At 42.7% G+C, this 15,139-nt stretch overlaps 1 protein-coding gene across 2 annotated transcripts in view; it reads right to left on the bottom strand.

Moving 5' to 3' along the window:
* Window positions 1–214: 214 nt before the first annotated feature.
* LOC122554899 (coagulation factor X-like) overlaps window positions 215–15,139 on the bottom strand; it is a 152,447-nt gene continuing 137,522 nt past the window's right edge. For both annotated transcript variants that reach the window (XM_087993130.1, XM_087993129.1), the window contains one exon: window positions 215–1,455. In XM_087993130.1, the coding sequence (XP_087849256.1) occupies window positions 794–1,455 (662 nt within the window). In that variant the 3' untranslated portion in view covers window positions 215–793. The remainder of the gene's footprint in view (window positions 1,456–15,139) is intronic.

A 15,139-nucleotide genomic window follows, 5' to 3' on the forward strand; every position in this document is an offset into this window, starting at 1 on the left:
TTCAAACTTTTTTGTAAACTCAAAGGCTATTTAGCAGAACTCACTGCTCTCTCTGGAGAAAGCTGCTCGCAGTGCTTTTATAGCGAGTGTGCTCCTACTAACAAGTTGCTGTTATCTTTCGAAGATTCATAGTGTTGATGTTGTCAAGTGGTTGAGCAGCCAATTAGATCAAAGAATTCTCACAGACTGCAAAGCAGGAAATAACACATTCAGATTGTCGTTCACTTTTTAATTGCCAGCCAGAGAATGAAATAAGAATTGGGATTATGCATGTACAAACGTGAAACAAAAATTATGTTTTATGACTTTAAAAATCATGGTACGATTATCACAGAATGGTGGGAATGAGAATCCACACTTATAAAATTAATACTTCAGGGTTAGCAAGCTGGTTAGTAAGAAATTAGTACTTTGTACATTATAAAAACTCAAGTTGCCCCACCTCTCCCCATCTAGCAAGGCATGATAGTTAAAATGTTGTTTCTATGAGGTGAGAACAGTGTGTCAAGATCCAAAGGTTTTGTCATTTCAGCCAAAATGAGAAGACTGCAGCAGCCACTCCATGGAGATGAAAAAGATATCCCGGATAGCAACCCTCTGATTGCACCGCAGGCGACTGACCATCAGAGATTGTTGTTACTTTCGAACAATATTCACGATGATGACTGCTAAGATTTCGGTCCAAGGTGGATAAGCTAGTCTGAGGACAACTGAGATTTTGTGGAATTGGTGCAACCTGAATTTGGTTCTGCAGGATCCATTAAAGCGTGATCATTATTTCAGCAATGATGGGTTAGTGGTTGGGAGCACTGGCATGTTCTTGTGGGGGCAAACCTGAGCGCAGAGCTTCTGGCTTATGGGTAGGGGCACTATCACTAAGCTCTAGGGTGTCCTCCCTGTTTTGATTAGTAGAAACATGTCTAATAATCAGTTTGAGCCAACTGAGGTATCTCGACACCTTTGTATAGATGCCATATTTCCCCTGCTGGGCGCATCCTTCTCCCCAGCTGACAATGCCAGTCAAGAACCAGGTGTTCTTGTGTTCTGTGACGTGGGGCCCACCACTGTCCCCTTGGCAAGCATCTTTGCTCTTGTTCTTGTAGCCAGCGCAGAACATGTTCGGAGACACCTGGTGCCTGCTCGACTCCACGCATTCTGTCCGATCAATGTATGGCACCATGATGCGCTGGAGCTTGTCAGCTGACATCCCATGGTAAACGACGTGGCCCCAACCACTGACCAAGGCATTCGGTGAGTTCATCAGCACCTTGTTTGCAAAGTCTTTCTGGGGCAGGCAGATCGGCACAATGTTCTGGTTGAACTGCATAGGTTTCTTCAATTGCAGGACCGCAATATCGTTGTCGTAATTTCTGCGCTGGAAATGCGGGTGAGCAATGACTGCGTTGACCTCAAGCCGCTGTTCTGTGTGCTCGTCTTCCCTGACATTAAATTCACCTGGGGAGGTTAGCAAGAGATACCTGTCAACTGGTCAGTGCCTCAGCGTTGTGCAAATGTCTGGTGTTATTCATTCAACTGTTAAACGTGCAGCAAGTTACTGATAAGCAATGAAATGAAAGAGACTCCTGAACTCCATGTTACTCCTTGGTACCTTGATTCTCTTTCACTGTTTCCATCTCAGTCTTGAGTAGACATAATGACCCAGCTTCAACAAGCCTCTGTGGTAAAGAATTCCACAGGTTTGATACTCTCTGAGAGAAGACATTTCTCCTCCTCTCTATTTTCAATGTTCTGAGATTATATTCTCTGGACCTATGTACCTGCAAACCAAGATCCCTCCCACAAGGGGAAACAACTTTTCCGCATCTGCCCTGTAATTTTCCTAAAGAGACTTATACGGGCGGCACAGTGGCTCAGTGGTTAGCACTGCTGCCTGACAGCACCAGAGACCCAGGTTCAATTCCTGCCTTGGGCAACTGTCTGTGTGCAGTTGGCACATTCTCCCCGTGGCTGCATGGGTTTCTTCCCACAGTCCAAAGATGTGCAGGTTAGGTGAATTGGCCATGCTAAATTGCCTATAGTGTTAGGTGAAGGGGTAAATGTAGGGGAATGGGTCTGGGTGGGTTGCTCTTTGGAGGGTCGGTGTGGACTTGTTGGGCCGAAGGGCCTGTTTCCACACAGTAAGTAATCTAATCTAAAGGTTGCCTCCCATTCTTGTAAGCTCCCATGAGTATAGGTCTAAACTCTCATAACAGAGGACCCTCCATGTCTGGTATCAGTACAATGAACATTTCTGGACTCCCACCAATGCCAATATATGCTTGCTTTTAATATAATGATTTGACCTTATGCGTTTCATGGAGGCAAAGCAGTCAACATGGCTTTGTGAGGGGCAGGTCATGCCTCACAAACCTTATCGAGTTCTTTGAGGATGTGACTAGAAAAGTTGATGAGGGTCGAGCTGTAGATGTGGTGTATATGGACTTCAGCAAGGCATTTGATAAGGTTCCCCATGGTAGGCTCATTCAGAAGGTCAGGAGGAATGGATACAGGGGAACTTAGCTGTTTGGGTAGAGAATAGGCTGGCCAACAGAAGACAGCGAGTAGTAGTAGAAGGAAAATATTCTGCCTGGAAGTCTGTGGTGAGTGGTGTTCCACAGGGCTCTGTCCTTGGGTCTCTACTGTTTGTAATTTTTATTATTGACTTGGATAAGGGGATTGAAGGATGGGTCAGCAAGTTTGCAGACGACACAAAGGTTGGAGGTGTCGTTGACAGTATAGAGGGCTGTTATAGGCTGCAGCGGGATATTGACAGGATGCAGAGATGGGCTGAGAGGTGGCAGATGGAGTTCAACCTGGATAAATGCGAGGTGATGCATTTTGGAAGGTCGAATTTGAAAGCTGAGTACAGGATTAAGGATAGGAATCTTGGCAGTGTGGAGGAACAGAGGGATCTTGGTGTGCAGATACATAGATCCCTTAAAATGGCCACCCAAGTGGACAGGGTTGTTAAGAAAGCATATGGTGTTTTGGCTTTCATTAACAGTGGGATTGAGTTTAAGAGTCGTGAGATTTTGTTGGAGTTCTATAAAACTTTGGTTAGACCGCACTTGGAATACTGCGTCCAGTTCTGGTCGCCCAATTATAGGAAAGATGTGGATGCTTTGGAGAGGGTTCAGAGGAGGTTTACCAGGATGCTGTCTGGACTGGAGGGCTTATCTTATGAAGAGAGGTTGACTGAGCTCAGACTTTTTTCATTGGAGAAAAGGAGGAGGAGAGGGGACCTAATTGAGGTATACAAGATAATGAGAGACATAATAGAGTCGATAGCCAGAGACTATTTCCCAGGGCAGAAATGACTAACACGAGAGGTCATAATTTTAAGCTGGTTGGAGGAAAGTATAGAGGGGATGTCAGAGACGGGTTCTTTACACAGAGAGTTGTGAGAGCATGGAATGCGTTGCCAGCAGCAGTTGTGGAAGCAAGGTCAGTGGGGACATTTAAGAGACTCCTGGACATGCATATGGTCACAGAAATTTGAGGGTGCATACATGAGGATCAGTGGCCGGCACAACATCGTGGGCTGAGGTCCTATTCTGTGCTGTACTGTTCTATGTTCTATGTTCTAAAATTACAAGTGATCTGAAGGGGACATCAGAGCAGACGACCAAAAAACTTAGCCAAAAGTAATATATTTAGTGGAGAACCTTAAATGAGGGAGAGGTGGAGAGATTCAGTGAGGAAGATCCAGAGTTGAGGACTGACATGTTAAGGGCACTGCCTGTAAAAGCTATGATGAAAAATGCAGAAATAGAAAATAACTTCAATATTCAAAGTTTGTAGAATTGATGGGCATTGGTGAGAATGAAGGGGATTGGAGTGAAACCATGGACAGATTTCAACAGGTTTAATCCTTAAAATGAGCTGTTAATCCAATCTGGGGTTAATGGCTCACGCAATCTGCTCACACAAGGAGGTTAAATAGTTCATTAACTTCACCAACACGTTCCACCCCAACTTTAAGTGCACTTTGACCACTCGGACACCTCGCTTTCCCTTTCTGGACCTCTCCATCTCCATCAATAGTGACACTGACATCTCCTACAAACCCACCAACTCCCACAGCGACCTGGACGACACCTCCTCACACCCTGCCTCCTGTAAAAAGGCTATCCCTTATTCCCAATTCCTCCGTCTCCACCACATCTGCTTCCAGGAGGACCAAGTCCACCATAAAACATCTCAGATGGCCTCCTTCTTCAAAGACTGCAATTTCCCATCCCACGTGGTTGATGATGCCCTCCAGAGCATCTCTTCCACTTCCCACACCTCTGTCCTCAATCCCCACACCTCCAACTGCAACAAGAACCGACCCCTCACCTCCACCCCACCAACATCCACATATAATGCATCATCCTCTGCCACTTCCACCACCTCCAAATGGACCCCACTACCAAGGATATATTTCCCTCCCCACCCCTATCAGCGTTCCGGAGAGACCATTCCTTCTGTGATTCCCTTGTCAGGTCCTCCCCTCCCCCACCAATAAACCACCCTCCCGTCCTGGCACCTTTCCCTGCCACCGCAGGAACTGTAAAACCTGTGCCCACACCTCCTCCCTCACCTCTATCCAAGGCCCTAAAGGAGCCTTCCACATCTATCAAAGTTTTACCTGCACTTCCACCCATGTCATTTACTGTATCCGTTGCTTTCGATGAGGTCTCCTCTACATCAGGGAGATAGGATGCCTACTTGCAGAGCGCTTCAGAGAACATCTCCGGGACACCCGCACCAACCAACTCCACCGATTCCGCCAAGGACATGCAGGTCCTGGGTCTCCTCCATCGCCACCCCCTCACCACCTGACGCCTGGAGGAAGAATACCTCATCTTCTACCTCGGGACCCTCCAACCACACAGCATCAATGTGGATTTCACCGGTTTCCTCATTTCCCCTCCCTCCACCTTATCCCACTTACAACCTTCCAGGTCAGCACCATCCTCATGACCTGTTCCACCTGTCCATCTTCCTTCCCATCTATCGGCTCCACTCTCCTCTCCGACTTATCACCATTACCTCCACCTCCATTCACCTATCCCAACCTCAGCGACCTTCCCCCCTACCCCTCCCATTTATCTCACCGCATCCACACCCCATCCCCCACCCCCCCTTCCACATACACACCCCCACCTCACAAGCCTCATTCCTGATGAAGGGCTTTTGGCTGAAACATCGATCCTCCTGCTTCTTGGATGCTGCCTGACCTGCTGTGCTTTTCCAGCATCACACTCTTGACTCTAATCTCCAGCATTCTGCTGTCCTCACTTTCACATCGCCCTTTGTTACTGATCGTGTGCTCAACAGCTTTTTACTGACCTGTCTGAGTAGCAGTTTATTACAGGTTATTATTGACCTGTGTGAGTAGCAGTTGTGTTGCAGTTTATTACTGACCTGTGTGAGTAGACGTTACTGTACAATGCGGATAGCAGCGGAAAATGTGTTGCTGGAAAAGCGCAGCAGGTCAGGCAGCATCCAAGGTGCAGGAGAATCGACGTTTCGGGCATGAGCCGAAGAAGGCTTCCTGAAGAAGGGCTCATGCCCGAAATGTCGATTCTCCTGTTCCTTGGATGCTGCCTGGCCTGCTGCGATTTTCCAGCAACACATTTTCAGCTCTGATCACAAGCATCTGCAGTCCTCACTTTCTCCAATGCGGATAGCACTTTATTACAGCTTATTACTGACCTGTGTGGTCAGCGGATTATTATGGTTTATTTCTGACTGTGCGATCAGCTGTTTATTATAGTCCATACAAACCAGTGAGGGTAGCAGTTATTGTACAGTTTATTACTGACCTGTGTGGTTAGCAGTTTATTATAGTTATTGCTGACCTGTGTGGGTTGCAGTTATTGTACTGTTTATTACTGACCTGTCTGGGTAGCAGTTTATTACAGATTATTACTGACCTGAGTGGGTAGCAGTTATTGTAATGTTTATTACTAACCTGAGTGGGTAGCAGTTTTTACTGACCTGAGTGCGTAGCAGTTATTGTACTGATTATTACTAACCTGAGTGGGTAGCAGTTTATTACTGAGCTGTGTGGGTAGCAATTATTGTACTGTTTATTACTGACCTGTGTGGGTAGCAGTTATTGTTCTGTTTCTAACTAACTTGTCTGGGTAGCAGTTTGTTACTGACCTGCGTGAGTAGCAGTTATAGTACTGTTTATTACTGACCTGCATGGGTAGCAGTTATTGTACTGTATACTACTGACTTGCGTGGGAAGCAGTTATTGTACTGTTTATTACTGACCTGTGTGGGTAGCAGTTATTGTACTGTTTATTACTGACCTGCATGGGTAGCAGTTATTGTACTGTTTATTACTGACCTGCGTGGGTAGCAGTTATTGTACTGTTTATTACAGATCTGAATGGGTAGCAGTTATTGTACTGTTTATTACTGACCTACGTGGGTAGCAGTTATTGTACTGTTTCTTACTGACCTGCGTGGGTAGCAGTTATTGTACTGTTTATTACTGACCTGCGTGGGTAGCAGTTATTGTACTGTTTATTACTGACCTGCGTGGGTAGCAGTTATTGTACTGTTTATTACTGACCTGTGTGGGTAGCAGTTATTGTACTGTTTATTACTGACCTGAGTGGGGGGTAGCAGTTTATAACAGTTTATTACTGACCTGCGTGGGTAGCAGTTATTGTACTGTTTATTACTGACCTGAGTGTGGGTAGCAGATATTGTGATGTTTATTACTGACCTGCGTGGGTAGCAGTTATTGTCCTGTTTATTATTGACCTGCATGGGTAGCAGTTATTGCACTTTTAATTACTGACCTGAGTGGGTAGCAGTTACTGATCTGTTTATTACTAACCTGAGTGGGAAGCAGTTTATTACTGATCTGTGTGGGTAGTAGTTATTGTCCTGTTTAATACTGACTTGTGTGGGTAGCAGTTATAGTACTGTTTATTACTAACCTGAGTGGGTAGCAGTTTATTACTGACCTGCGTGGGTAGCAGTTATTGTACTGTAAACTACTGACCTGTGTGGGTAGCAGTTATTGTACTGTTTATTACTGATCTGAGTGGTAGCAGTTATTGTACTGTTTATTACTGACCTGCGTGGGTAGCAGTTATTGTACTGTTTATTACTGACCTGCATGGGTAGCAGTTATTGTATTGTTTATTACTGACCTGAGTGGGTAGCAGTTATTGTACTGTTTATTACTGACCTGTGTGGGTAGTAGTTATTGTACTGTTTATTACTGATCTGCGTGGGTAGCAGTTATTGTCCTCTTTATTTCTGACCTGTGTGGGTAGCAGATATTGTACTGTTTATTACTGACCTGAGTGGGGGGTAGCAGTTTATTGCTGACCTGCGTGGGTAGCTGTTATAGTACTGTATAATACTGACCTGAGTGGGTAGCAGTTATTGTACTGGTTATTACTGACCTGAGTGGGTAGCAGTTATTGTCCTGTGTACTATTGACCTGTGTGGGTAGCAGTTATAGTACTGTTTATTACTGACCTTTGTGGGCAGCAGTTATTGTCCTCTTTATTTCTGACCTGTGTGGGTAGCAGATGTTGTACTGTTTATTACTGACCTGAGTGGGGGGTAGCAGTTTATTACTGACCTGCGTGGGTAGCAGTTATTGTACTGTTATTACTGACCGAGTGGGTAGCAGTTATTGTACTGGTTATTACTGACCTGAGTGGGTAGCAGTTATTGTCCTGTATACTATTGACCTGTGTGGGTAGCAGTTATAGTACTGTTTATTACTGACCTTTGTGGGCAGCAGTTATTGTACTGTTTATTACTGATCTGCGTGGGCAGCAGTTATTGTACTGTTTATTAGTGATCTGAGTGGGTAGCAGATTATTACAGTTTATTACTGACCCGTGTGGGTAGCAGTTATTGTATTGTTTAGTACTGACCTGATTGGGTAGCAGTTACTGAACTGTTTATTACTAACCTGAGTGGGTAGAAGTTTATTTCGGACCTGTGTGGGTAGCAGTTATTGTCCTATTTATTACTGACCTGTGTGGGTAGCAGATATTGTACTGTTTATTACTGACCTGCGTGGGTAGCAGTTATTGCACTGTTTATTACTGACCTGAGTGGGTAGCACTTACTAAACTGTTTATTACTAACCTGACTGGGTAGCAGGTTATTACTGATCTGCGTGGGTAGTAGTTATTGTCCTGTTTATTACTGACCTGTGTGGGTAGCAGTTATAGTACTGTTTATTACTAACCTGAGTGGGTAGCAGTTTATTACTGACCTGCGTGGGTAGCAGTTATTGTACTGTTTGTTACTAACCTGAGTGGGTACCAGTTTATTACTGACTTGTGTGGGTAGCAGTTATTGTACTGTATACTACTGACCTTAGTGGGTAGCAGTTATTGTACTGTTTATTACTGACCTGTGTGGGTAGCAGTTATTGTACTGTTTATTGCTGATCTGAGTGGGTAGCAGTTAATGTACTGTTTATTACTGATCTGAGTGGGTAGCAGTTATTGTACTGTTTATTACTGACCTGCGTGGGTAGCACTTATTGTACTGTGTATTACTGACCTGCATGGGTAGCAGTTTTTGTACTGTTTATTTCTGACCTGCGTGGGTAGCAGTTATTATACTGTTTATTACTGACCTGTGTGGGTAGCAGTTATTGTACTGTTTATTACAGACCTGCGTGGGTAGCAGTTATTGTACTGTTTATTACTGACCTGAGTGGGGGCTATCAGTTCATTACAGCTTATTACTGACCTGCGTGGGTCGCAGTCATTGTCCTGTTTATTTCTGACCTGTGTGGATAGCAGATATTGTACTGTTTATTACTGACCTGAGTGGGGGTAGCAGTTTATTACTGACCTGCGTGGGTAGCAGTTATTGTACTGTTTATTAATGACCTGCATGGGTAGCAGTTTATTACAGTTTTTTTACTGACCTGTGTGGGTAGCCGTTTGTTACTGACCTGCGTGAGTAGCAGTTATAGTACAGTATATTACTGACCTGCGTGGTAAGCAGTTTATAACTGACCTGCGTGGGTAGCAGTTATAGTACTGTTTATTACTGATCTTTGTGGTTAGCAGTTTATTACTGACCTGCGTGGTTAGAAGTTATACTACTGTTTATTGCTGACCTGCATGGGTAGCAGTTATTTGACTGTTTATTACTGACCTGAGTGGGTAGCAGTTATTGTACTAGTTATTACTGACCTGAGTGTGCAGCAGTTATTGTCCTTATATACTACTGACCTGTGTGGGCAGCAGTTATTGTACTGTTTATTACTGACCTGCGTGGACAGCAGTTATTGCACTGTTTATTACTGACCTCAGTAGGTAGCAGTTATTGTACTGCTTATGACTAACCTGCATGGGTAGCAGTTTTTGTACTGTTTATTACTGACCTGCGTGGGTAACAGTTATTGTACTGTTTATTACTGACCTGTGTGGGTAGCAGTTATTGTACTGTTTATAACAGACCTGCGTGGGTAGCAGTTATTGTACTGTTTATTACTGACCTGAGTGGGGGGAATCAGTTCATTACAGTTTATTAGTGACCTGCGTGGGTAGCAGTTATTGTCCTGTTTATTTCTGACCTGTGTGGGTAGCAGATATTGTACTGTTTATTACTGACCTGCGTGGGTAGCAGTTATTGTACTGTTTCTAACTGCCCTGTCTGGGTAGCAGTTTGTCACTGACCTGTTTGAGTAGCATTTATAGTACTGTATATTCCTGACCTGCGTGGTTAGCAGTTTATTACTGACCTGCGTGGGTAGCAGTTATAGTACTGTTTATTACTGATCTTTGTGGTTAGCAGTTTGTTACTGATCTGCGTGTTTAGAAGTTCTAGCACTGTTTATTACTGACCTGCGTGGGTAGCAGTTATTGTACTGTTTATTACAGACCTTCGTGGGTAGCAGTTATTTCACTGTCTATTACTGTTGTTCGTGTTTAGCAGTCATAGCACTGTTTATTACTGTCGTTCGTGGTTGGCAGTTATTGTAATGTGTATTACTGACCTTCGTGGGTAGCAGTTTATTACTGACATTCGTGGGTAGCAGTTATCGTACTGTTTATTACTGATCTGAGTGGGTCGCAGTTATTGTATTGTTTATTACTGACCTGCGTGGGTAGCAGTTATTGTTCTGTTTATTACTGCTCTGATTGGGTCGCAGTTAATGTACTGTTTATTACTGACCTGCGTGGGTAGCAGTTATTGTACTATTTATTACTGATCTGAGTGGGTAGCAGTTATTGTACTGTTTATTACTGACCTGTTTGGCTAGCAGTTATTGTACTGTTTATTACTGATCGGAGTGGGTAGCAGTTATTGTACTGGTTATGACTGACGTGCGTGGGTAGCAGATACTGTGCTGTTTAGTACTGACATGCGTGGGTAGCAGTTGCTGTGCTGTTTATTACTCATCTTAGTGAGTAGCAGTTTATTGTTAATCAGAGTGGGTAGCAGTTATTGTACTGTTTATTACTGATCTGAGTGTGTAGCAGATAATGTACTGTTTATTACTGACCTGTGTGGGTAGCAGGTTTGTACTGTTTATTACTGTTGTTCGTGGGTAGCAGTTATTGAATTGTTTATTACTGACTTGAGTGGGTAACACTTTATTACTGACCTGCGTGGGTAGCAGTTATTGTACTTTTATAACAGACCTGTGTGGGTAGCATTTATTGTACTGTTTATTACTGACCTGAGTGGGTAGCAGTTATTGTACTGTTTTATACTGATCTGAGTGATTCGCAGTTATTGTACTGTTTATTACTGACCTGTGTAGGTTGCAGTTATTGTACTGTTTATTACTGATCTGAGTGGGTGGCAGTTACTGTATTGTTAATTACTGACCTGCGTGGGTAGCAGTTATTGAACTGTTTATTACTGATCTGAGTGGGTAGCAGTTATTGTACTTTTTATTACTCACCTGTGTGGGTAGCAGTCATTGTACTGTTTATTACTGAACTGATTGGGTAGCAGTTATTGTACTGTTTATTACTGACCTGCCTGGGTAGCAGTTATTATACGGTTTATTACTGATCTGAGTGGGTAGCAGTTATTTTACTGTTTATTACTGACCTGTGTGGGTAGCAGTTATTGTACTGTTAATTACTGACATTCGTGGGTTGCAGTTTTGCACTGTTTATTACTTTCGTTCGTGGTTACCAGTTATTGCACTGTTTATTACTGTCGTTCGTGGGTAGCAGTTACAGTATTGTTTGTTACTGACCTGACTGGGGAGCAGTTTATTACTGATCTGCATGGGTAGAAGTTATTGTACTCTTTTTTACTGATCTGAGTGGGTAGCATTTATTGCACTGTGTATTACTGACCTGCGTGGGTAGCAGTTATTGTATTGTTTATTACTGATCTGATTGGGTAGCAGTTATTGTACTGTTTATTACTGACCTGCGTGGGTAGCAGTTATTGCACTGTTTATTACTGATCTGACTGGGTCTCAGTTATTGTACTCTTTATTACTGACCTGCGTGGGTAGCAGTTATTGTACTGTTTATTACTGATCTTAGTGGGTAGCATTTATTGTACTGTTTATTACTGACCTGAGTGGGTAGCAGTTATTGTACTGTTTATTACTGATCTCAGTGGGTAACAATTATTGTACTATTTATTACAGATCTGATTGGCGAGCAATTATTGTACTGTTTATTACTGATCTGCGTGGGTCGCAGGTATTGTACTGCTTATTACTGACCTCGTGGGTAGCAGTTGCTGTGCTGTTTATAACTGACGTGCGTGGGTAGCAGTTACTGTAGTGTTTATTACTGATCTGAGTTGGTAGCAGTTTATAGCTAATCGGAGTGGGTAGCAGTTATTGTACTCTCTATTACTGATCTGAGTGGGTAGCAGATAATGTACTGTTTATTACTGACCTGAGTGGGTAGCAGTTATTGTACTGTTTATTCCTGACCTGTGTGGGTAGCAGTTATTGTGCTGTTTATTACTGACGTGCGTGGGTAGCTGTTACTGTAGTGTTTATTACTGATCTGTCTGGGTAGCAGTTTATTGCTCATTGGTGTGGGTAGCAGATAATGTACTGTTTATTACTGATCCTGGAGGGTAGCAGTTATTGTACTGTTTATTACTGACCTGTCTGGGTAGTAGTTTATTACTGACCTGTGTGGGTCGCAGTTATTGTACTGTTTATTAGTGACGTGCATGGGTAGCAGTTACTGTAGTGTTTATTACTGATCTGAATGAGTAGCAGTTTTTGTACTGTTTATTACTGACCTGTCTGGGAAGCAGGTATTGTACTGTTTATTCCTGACGTGCATGGGTACCAGTTATTGCACTGTTTTTTACTAATCTGATTGGGTAGCGTTATTGTACTGTTTATTACTGATCTGAGTGGGTCGCAGTTATTGTACTGTTTATTACTGATCTGAATGGGTAGCAGTTATTGTATTGTTTATTACTGACCTGAGTGGGTAGCGGTTTATTACTGACCTGTGTGGGTAGCAGTTATTGTACTGTTTAGTGCAGACCTGTGTTGGTAGCATTTATTGTACTGTTCCTTACTGACCTGTGTGGGTAGCTGTTACTGTACTGTTTCTTATTGACCTGTGTGGGAAGCAGTTATTGTACTGTTTATTACTGATCTGATTGGGTCGCAGTTATTGGACTGTTTATTCCTGACCTGTGTGGGTAGCAGTTATTGTACTGTTTATTACTGATCCTGGAGGGTAGCAGCTATTGTACTGTTTATTACTGACCTGTCTGGGTAGTAGTTTATTACTGACCTGTGTGGGTCGCAGTTATTGTACTGTTTATTAGTGACGTGCATGGGTAGCAGTTACTGTAGTGTTTATTACTGATCTGAATGAGTAGCAGTTTTTGTACTGTTTATTACTGACCTGTCTGGGAAGCAGGTATTGTACTGTTTATTCCTGACGTGCATGGGTACCAGTTATTGCACTGTTTTTTACTAATCTGATTGGGTAGCGTTATTGTACTGTTTATTACTGATCTGAATGGGTAGCAGTTATTGTATTGTTTATTACTGACCTGAGTGGGTAGCAGTTTATTACTGACCTGTGTGGGTAGCAGTTATTGTACTGTTTAATGCAGACCTGTGTTGGTAGCATTTATTGTACTGTTCCTTACTGACCTGTGTGGGTAGCTGTTACTGTACTGTTTCTTATTGACCTGTGTGGGAAGCAGTTATTGTACTGTTTATTACTGATCTGATTGGGTAGCAGTTATTGTACTGTTTATTACTGACCTGCGTGGGTAGCAGTTATTGCATTGTTTATTACTGATCTGACTGGGTCTCAGTTATTGTACTCTTTATTACTGACCTGCGTGGGTAGCAGTTATTGTACTGTTTATTACTGATCTTAGTGGGTAGCATTTATTGTACTGTTTATTACTGACCTGAGTGGGTAGCAGTTATTGTACTGTTTATTACTGATCTCAGTGGGTAACAATTATTGTACTATTTATTACTGATCTGAGTGGCGAGCAATTATTGTACTGTTTATTACTGATCTGCGTGGGTCGCAGGTATTGTACTGCTTATTACTGATCTGATTGGGTCGCAGTTATTGGACTGTTTATTACTGACCTGTGTGGGTAGCAGTTATTGTACTGTTTATTACTGATCTATGTGGGTAGCTGTTATTGTACTGTTTTTTACTGACCTGTTTGGCTAGCAGTTATTGTACTCTTTATTACTGATCGGAGTGGGTAGCAGTTATTGCACTGTTTATTACTGACCTGTGTGGGTAGCAGTTATTGTACTATTTATAACTGACCTGATTGGGTCGCAATTATTGTATTGTTTATTACTGACTTGCATGGGTAGCACTTAACTTACAGTTTATTACTGATCTGTGTGGTTAGCAGTTATTGTACTGTTTATTACTGACCTGAGTGGGTAGCAGTTACTGTACTGTTTATTACTAACCATTGTGGGTAGCAGTTATTGTGCTGTTTATTACTGACCTGTCTGGGCAGCAGTTATTGTACTGTTTATTACTGACCTGTGTGGATTGCAGTTATTGTACTGTTTATTACTGACATTCGTGGGTAGCAGTTATTGCGGTGTTTATTACTGTCGTCCGTGGTTAGCAGTTACTGTATTGTTTGTTACTGACCTGACTGGGTAGCAGTTTATTACTGACCTGCTTGGGTAGAAGTTATTGTACTGTTTATTACTGACATGCGTGGGTAGCAGTTATTGTGCTCTTTTTTACTGATCTGAGTGGGTAGCATTTATTGCAAAGTTTATTACTGACCTGCATGGGTAGCAGTTATTGAACTGTTTATTACTGGTCTGAGTGGGTCGCAGTTATTGTACTCTGTATTACTGACCTGCGTGGGTAGCAGTTATTGTGCTGTTTATTACTGATCTGTGTGGGTCACAGTTAATGTACTGTTTATTACTGACCTGCGTGGGTAGCAGTTATTGCACTGTTTATTACTGATCTGAATGGGTAGCAGTTATTGTACTGTTTATTTCTGACCTGTGTGGGTAGCAGTTATTGTCCTGTTCATTACTGATCTGAGTGGGGGGTAGCAGTTATTGTACTGTTTATCACTGACCTGTGTGGGTAGCAGTTATTGTACTGTTTATTACTGACCTGTGTGGGTAGCAGTTATTGTCCTGTTCATTACTGATCTGAGTGGGGGGTAGCAGTTATTGTACTGTTTATTACTGACCTGCGTGGGTAGCAGTTATTGTACTGTTTATTACTGACCTGTGTGGGTAGCAGTTATTGTACTGTTTATTACTGATCTGATTGGCTCGCAATTATTGTACTGTTAATACTGACCTGTGAGGGCAGCAGTTATTGTACTGTTTATTACTGATTTGAGTGGGTAGCAGTTATGGTACTGTTTATTACTGATCTGAGTGGGTAGCAGTTATTGCACTGTTTATTACTGACCTGTGCGGGTAACAGTTATTGTATTGTTTATTACTGATCTGTTTGGGTCGCAGTTATTGTATTGTTTATTACTGACCTGTGTGGGTTGCAGCTATTGTACTGTTTATTACTGATCCTGGAGGGTAGCAGTTATTGTACTGTTTATTACTGACCTGTCTGGGTGGTAGTTTATTACTGACCTGTGTGGGTCGCAGTTATTGTACTGTTTATTAGTGACGTGCATGGGTAGCAGTTACTGTAGTGTTTATTACTGA

Source organism: Chiloscyllium plagiosum, unplaced genomic scaffold (genome assembly GCF_037043375.1).
Source record: "Chiloscyllium plagiosum isolate Xiang-an unplaced genomic scaffold, Cpla_swu_hap1 HiC_scaffold_12, whole genome shotgun sequence".
Classification (NCBI taxonomy): Eukaryota; Metazoa; Chordata; class Chondrichthyes; order Orectolobiformes; family Hemiscylliidae; genus Chiloscyllium; species Chiloscyllium plagiosum.